General features: G+C 42.0%; 1 protein-coding gene across 1 annotated transcript; it reads right to left on the reverse strand.

Annotated features, from left to right (window-relative positions):
- Positions 1-221: 221 nt before the first annotated feature.
- Med21 (mediator complex subunit 21) lies at positions 222-6,954 on the reverse strand. Its single transcript, XM_021165277.3, has 4 exons — positions 6,859-6,954; positions 2,330-2,444; positions 1,592-1,692; positions 222-712 (listed from the first exon to the last, which is right to left on the reverse strand). Exons 1-4 carry the CDS (start codon positions 6,898-6,900, stop codon positions 536-538), a joined length of 435 nt encoding a protein of 144 aa, XP_021020936.1. The 5' UTR covers positions 6,901-6,954; the 3' UTR covers positions 222-535.
- Between the last annotated feature and the right edge of the window lie 531 nt (positions 6,955-7,485).

The following is a 7,485-nucleotide window of genomic DNA, read 5'->3' on the forward strand; positions in this document are numbered from 1 at the left end:
GGTGCCACCTCTAAAGAGGCAGGACACCTATCTAAATTGAAATATACCATATCTCCGTCTTTAAGGTTATTTTGATCTGTGGAAGGGCTACAGTGATACGATATAAGTCAGAACTGGGGGAAGTATGGCCCAGTGGCAATGTGCTTACCTAGCATACACAAGATGCACAAGATCTGGGTTCCATCTCTGCACTGCACAAAAAAGGACAAACAAAAACCACATACACAAAACAACAAAGAGCTTTATTGTATATCTGTTTAATTATATCATGAACCTTATTAGTACAGTATCTATCCTGAAAATTCTAGTCAGATAAAAAATGGCGTAATGATGTTGGAAGATGATTCAGTGGCAATTTCAAAGCTTTTTACTTATCAAGAGTGAAAACAGAGCACAATGAGAACTAGCTAAAAAAAAAAGGCAACACAGTCATAGCATATGATGTTCTGTAGCTGTTGGTAGGGCTTACATCTGATGCAGCATTCTTAATGCCATTCAAACAGTTCTTTTCTCTGTCACATCTTAGCAGTTGATGCTATGATTCTGGGAGAGAGTGACTATGGGTAACACTTCTGGTCTTCAGCTGTGACTGTGCAATGTCAGCAAGTGCACTTTGGATCTTCTCCAGAAGCATGTCTCCTCGATAAACAACATCCTCCAGACATGTAGCAGCTTCGTGATTTTCTTCTTCTAGCTTATATAAGCTAGCAGCCTTTGTAAGACATGAATGTTAATATATTCAGAGATAAAATGGACACTAAATACAAGCATTCATTTTTAAATCAGAATGCCTTTCCAACCATTGTGTTTTATCTTTAGTAGCAGGTATTCTATCAACTTAATTTTTTCTGTATGACTTATTAGAAGACTAACTCTCAATGAGAATATATAGGTGTACATGTATGCTCTGCTTGCACTGCTTGAAGACATTGTATTATTCCACATTCAGAATACCATCCTCCACTCACTCTGCTAAACACAGTTAGGTAGGAGGCTTCTGCCAAAGGGGAAACTGTTCAATGTCAACACCACCTGGAACTCACCTTAATAATTTCCTATTTGCTCTAACTGGCTTTTGTTTTTTTTTTGTTTGTTTGTTTTGTTTTTTTAGTTTTTCGAGACAGGGTTTCTCTGTGTAGCTCTGGCTGTCCTGGAACTCACTTTGTAGACCAGGCTGGCCTCGAACTCAGAAATCCGCCTGCCTCTGCCTCCCGAGTGCTGGGACTAAAGGTGTGCGCCACCACCGCCCGGCTGCTCTAATTGTTAAAATCGAAACAATTATCTTTTAAGTCAAAATTGGACAACCTTACAGCACAATCTTCCAGAGGCTGTGCTAGCTCACAATTAACAAAACTCCCAAGTAAGCCTGAAGTTATAGCTCAGAGACAGAGTATTGGCCTAGTATGTGAGATCTTAGATTTGACCACAAAAAAATAAAAAATAAAAATAAAATGGAATGAAAAGAAAAAACTCACAAAATCAAATAAAGCCTCAAATACCTCCCATTTAAAATTTAATATTAAACTGAATATCATAACCTCCTTTACTTCAAAGTTCTCTACTACTAGTAATTTTATCAGAAGAGTTTTACCTGTAAAGCAGCTGTAGACTCTTCACTGGGTAAGGAATCTATCAAAACATCAATATCTTTTGCTGTTCGTGCAATCAGTGCTGCAAAAAGCTGAGCATACTCTGAAAAAAATCCAAAATCATCAAGTTATCAGAATCTTACATTTTCATAAATAGAAATTATAAGATTAATAGAGAAAAGCTCAGCTAAGTTTTCTATATAATTCCAATTATGAAAATATAACTTTAGCATGTCAATACTATTTATACATTTACTATTACTTCAAATTGGGAATTAGCATAACATGCCATTTTATTTATTAGGACAATATTTTGGTACATTAAAGAAAGGAATCCATAAATGAGATGTTTTCCTTCTTAAGGTTCTAAAAGCAAAATTCAACTTAACTCATACAAGTTTCATCTAAGGAAGTAACACTCTTTATTAGACATAAACAAAATTATGAGGCTTCATTCCTGGGCCAATGAATTATCTTTGTAGACAAAGGCACTTGCCACCAAGTCTAAAGACCTAAGCTTCATCCCCAGAACCCAAATAATGGAAGGAGGGAATTACCCCAGATCCTTTGACTTCTTGCATGTATGCTATGGCAGGCACACCCACATATACACCAAATAAATAAAGAAATCCAAAAAATCATTTATGGCAAAACTTACAGTAATATACTCTAACTATAGTCACATTTTTACAAAGAAGCTATAAATTGTAGAAGAAAATGTTAAACTAAGCAGACCTCACCTTCTGTAGGATTGGCTGGTTGATCTTTATTAATTGCTGTTTGAATGTTACTAAAAGAGGCAGGAGGACCACACTGCTGTAATACACCAATGGCATTACAAAACTGATCTGCAAGCTTGAGCAAAAGGAAAAAAGTCAAGGTTACAAAGAGTTTTCAATGAAAGGATTTTATTAAAAATGGCAACAATCTTCTCATAATAATGATCTCTATGCAAACTCCTCAGACAAAGGAAAATGAGCCCATTATTACTAACAATAACAGATTGTGCAGCTAAAACTCTCACTCTTCCAGGGATCTATTTACATCTAGTTTGGATTAAATGGTTTAATCATACAAAGAAACTTAAGTTTGGTTATCAGTCTAGGTAAAATTAAATTTGGTATCAATCTAGCTTAAAGAATCAATACATGAAGCCGGGCGTGGTGGCGCACGCCTTTGATCCCAGCACTCGGGAGGCAGAGGCAGGTGGATTTCTGAGTTCGAGGCCAGCCTGGTCTACAAAGTGAGTTCCAGGACAGCCAGGGCTATACAGAGAAACCCTGTCTCGAAAAAAAAAAAAAAAACAAAAACAAAAAAAAGAATCAATACATGAAAGCCAGGCTACGGTGTCAAATGCCTTTAATGCTAGCACCTGAGAGGCAGAGGCTAGCTGATCTCTGAGCTCAAGGCCAGCCAGGGTGTACTACACAATAAAACCAAAGACTTGGCCAAATGATTTGTTCTAAGTGGCTCTAGAGACTGAGTTCTCAAAAAAAGGCTGCTCACAAAACCAGATCTCCATCCCAGCAGATATACAAACTGCAATAGAGACACAGGTGCTGAATGGTTAAGAGCACTGGCTGCTTTTGAAGAGACCTGGACTCAACCCCCAGAACCCACATGGCAGCTCACAACTATAACTCTAACCTCAGGAGACCTGATGTCCTCTTCAGGCACCAGGCATCCACATGGTACATATGCTTACATGTAGCAAAAACCCCTCATACACATTAAAAAGAAGAAAAAGACTCCTGCAAATCATAACTCAACAGATCCTAAGATACCAAAGAGAAATGACTGTTACAAGAGTCTGTTCTTTTCTTCTTCAGTGTGGGTTCTAAGTTAGATCTGGTGGCAAGTGTCTTTACTTAACTGAGCTGAGCCACTTTGCCAGCCTCCTAAACCATTTTATATCTTAATTTTATTTATTTATGTGTATGGGTGTTTTGCCTGTGTGTATACATGTGGACCATGAGTATTCAGTGCCCACAGAGGTCATCAGATCATCTGGGACGAGATTTTAGATGGTTGTGAATCACTATGTGGATGCTGGGAGCTAAACCCAGATCCTCTGAAAGAACAGCCAAGCTCTTAACTGCTGAGCCATTTCTCCAGCCCCATATGCTAATTTTAAAAACCAATACCACCAAACAAATAAAATAAGGGTTAGGTAGGTGTTATGTAAGCACAAGAACACAAATTTGGTTCCCCTGCACCCACAACAGAGACCCTAAATTCTCTCTGGTCAGCTAATCTAGTTGAAAACATGAGCTTTTGGCTCATTGAGAGACCTTGTCATTCATAAATAAATAAGTAAATAAATAAATAAGGAAGGTAATCTTAGACAACTCTGGTCTCTACATAAATGTACACAGGTTAAGTGCACCTGCATATACCACAGACACACACAGATGCTTAAAACCACACACAGCGCTTTAATCCCAAATGCTGGGATTAAAGGCGTGCGCCACCACTGCCCAGCATGATTCTTGAATTAGATCCCCAGTACTGAACAAAAATCTAGGAGTAACAGCATATATATGTAATCCAATGATCAGATGGAGGCAAGGAAGAACAGTTCAAGGTCGCCATCCTCAACTATATAAGGGAGTTTGAGGCCAGTTTGTACTACATGAAAAACAAATTTTTTTTAAGTGTAAGTTATCAGAAATGTATTCTTCAAGATGCAAGTTGTAACCTCGTTGCTTAAATTTGTTTTGGGGGCATGATGGATGTCAGCATAAGAGAGGCAGAGACAGAGGCAGTCAGATCTGTCAGTTTGAGGCCATCCTGGAGTATGTGGACAGTTCTAGGCCAGCCAGAGTTATATAAGATTCTGCCTCAAGGGCTGGTGAGATGGCTCAGTGGGTAAGAGCACCCGACTGCTCTTCCGAAGGTCCAGAGTTCTAATCCCAGCAACCACATGGTGGCTCACAACCATCCGTAACGAGATCTGGCGCCCTCTTCTGGAGTGTCTGAAGACAGCTACAGTGTACTTACATGTAATAAATAAATAAATCTTTAAAAAAAAAAAAAAAGATTCTGCCTCAAAAGAAGCAAAACTAAAAAGCATTGCATTTAAGTAATTTGAGAATATATGTTTACACCATTCACAAACTAAACACATGTTCTCACTAGTCCTAACCCCTGAAGCCTCATTTAGTATTCCAATCAATAAACATTTCTATTGTTTTGCTGTCATTATTTCAATGTAAAATTCTGAATTGTCATTGAAAAGCTAACCTGGTTGGCTTTCTAAGTTGCAGTTTTCTAAGTTGCAGTGTTCTATTTAGCAGCACTGTCATAAGAAAGAAAAATATAAATGAAACTTACTCAATACAGCAGCTATGTGTTCTGTCTTGTAAATTCATTCAAGACCCATTATTAATCTGTTCAAAAATATTTATTGAAAAACCAACTCCATGACAAGTACTGTATATAAATATTATAGAAATGAACATGACATAACTTATGTACTCATGGAGTTTCCAGATGGCAGAACAAATGTTAATACTGCTCTGTGTTCCAATCTACTTTAGCTCTTAAGAGCTGAAAACAATCCACTGTAACTCCCTAGCCACGTATGGGGTTTGTTTGCATCATCTAAAAGTCTCTTGAGTTTATGACATCTTTCTAAGCTCTTAGAATAGATCTTTGTAACACATTCCCTGTAGACACAGTAGGCATACATATTAACTCAATTATCAGTACTCCTAAGATGAGTCAAGACTATATCGTATCCTTAACATCCTAACTATAGGACCTACATGAATATGCATACTTAGGAGATGAGCTCCTACACAGCATTATTAAGATTTGTAAAACCAAAAAAAATTTAAATTAAAACAAGAAAGACTTGTAAAATCACAAAAAAATTTTTTTGGGGAGAGGTTGGCTGGCAGCCCAGGGAATCTTTGCAAAACAGAATGTACCTTGGTAAATTCATCAACATTTAAGAGATAGCCCCTCAATTTTTTTTTTTTTTTTTTTTTTTTTGAGACAGGGTTTCTCTGTGTAGCCCTGGCTGTCCTGGAACTCACTCTGTAGACCAGGTGGCCTTGAATTCAGAAATGCGCCTGCCTCTGCCTGCCAAGTACTGGGATTACAGGAATTAAAGATGTGGGTCATCATTCCAGGCTCAGTATTTAGTTTTCCATTCATGTACAATTAAGCCAGAATAACAGCCAGAGGGGACAAAGTTAGAAAAGCTAGCAGTTTTCAGGAGCTTTTGTTGTAGATTTTGATTCCTGGGCTGTTTTTTGTTTTTAACTGCCAACCTGGCCTCCACAGTGTGCAGGTCAGCCAGAGCTACAGTGAGACCATCTCAAAACAAAACAAAAATCCCTCTTGTGTGTACATTCACTGTTCCGTGGTACCGTGCTGCAAGAGCTTCACTTCACCTGTAAAAGCCTCTTAGGGACGACCGTAAAGCGGACTTAAACAAATGCAAAGAAACGGAGAGGCCAGGATCTGGCCTCTTCTAGATGCTACTCTCCAACCATTGGTGCTGGAGTCGCCAAGAGCGGAGGGAGGAGTGGCGGCCTCCGCTGACAGAAAGCAAGGCAAGCTCACGCCCTGGTCACTCATACACCAACCTACAAACACTCAACACTTGGTTGTGGTCTTTTGTGTTTTGTTTTCTGAGATGGGATATCAAACTGGAGCTCAGGCTGGCCCGGAGCTCGCTGCAATCCTCCTGTCTCAGCCTCAGAGGTGGAATCACAGGAGAGATCCGTTTGGCAGGTTGAAAATGAAACGCGAGGGAGGACTACACACCAAAGTGCTTAGGCGTGTGCTGCCCCACAAAGGAAGTTCCAGAAGCATCCCTGGAACTTGAGTACTCGCTTCCTGGCTACCTGGCCGCAGACCTTGAGTCTCCTCAGGAGAGGCCGTCGTCGGGTCTCCTCCTTATCAGAGGCCACTCGTTCCCTCCCTCGAGTTCGCACCTCAGCAGAGGCTCCGGGTCCCATGGCTCTCAGGAGAGACCCCCGGGTCCCACATCCTCTCAGGAGAGACCCCCGGGTCCCACCGCCCTTAAGAGAGACTGGCGGCTCCGACCTCCCCTCAGGCCAGGCCGCCCGGCCGGGTCTCCCCTCAGGACAGGCCCGTCTCCTCAGACCCCGCCCTGTGGACTACGTGAAACCCAGGCCTCACGGGGAGCGCCGCCCGCGGCGACCTCAATCTGCGCGCTCCCCGGGGCCTCGCCTCGCCCCTTCCTCCTCTCTCCCCGTCAGGAAAGCAAGGTTGGCGAGCAGAGGAAAGCCCTCACCGAGTTCACAGCGTCCTGCAGCTGAGTGAGTCTATCCGCCATGTTCACCACGCACGCAAGGGTGCGCAAAAGCTCCTAGAGCGCGAGCGATTGGCCAATTTATGACGCCTCCGGGCCAATCACAGGCCTTCCTCCTTGAGGGGCGTGGTTAAGGAAGCACGCTGCCGGGGAGGGGCGGGGCCAGCCTGCGGGCCTGCTGACGTCAGGCGGGTGGGATCCAGGGCTGGTGTGGGGGAGGAGGGGCGCGTGCAGGCTGAGCCGCTACGGGTTCGCGTCTACGCTGGACCGAGCCTGTGAAGGGAAGGTGCTTCCTCCATTCTGTCTGTTAGCTCTGACGAGGCTATGCCTCACTGTGTAGTCCTGGCTGGCCTGGAATGTGTTTTGTTTGTGAGGGGTGTTGTTTTTGTTCGTTCGTTTCTTTGTTTTGTTTATCTGGAACACTTGTTTTCCTTTGCTTTTACTTTGCGGGTATACCACAAAGCATGCTCGCAGCCCGCCATTCACAACATTTAAATTCGAGAAATTAACATTCTCCAGGAAATCAAAATGGCTAGAAAAGGGTGGCTAATTAGTTTGGGGCAGGAGGTGCTTACCCAACTGGAGACTAGATTAGTGCTTTAATTCTGA

Source organism: Mus caroli, unplaced genomic scaffold (assembly GCF_978045245.1).
Source record: "Mus caroli unplaced genomic scaffold, Mus_caroli_1 scaffold_7, whole genome shotgun sequence".
NCBI classification, from domain to species: Eukaryota; Metazoa; Chordata; class Mammalia; order Rodentia; family Muridae; genus Mus; species Mus caroli.

Bases quoted from the DNA above. Each gene is read 5' to 3' on its own strand.
- Med21 (XM_021165277.3), bottom strand. From the start codon at position 6,900: ATGGCGGATAGACTCACTCAGCTGCAGGACGCTGTGAACTCG. The intron at 2,445-6,858 runs GTGAGGGCTTTC...CTTTTGCTCAAG, and splicing joins TGCAGGACGCTGTGAACTCG to CTTGCAGATCAGTTTTGTAA. The intron at 713-1,591 runs GTAAAACTCTTC...TGTCTTACAAAG, and splicing joins AGTCTACAGCTGCTTTACAG to GCTGCTAGCTTATATAAGCT.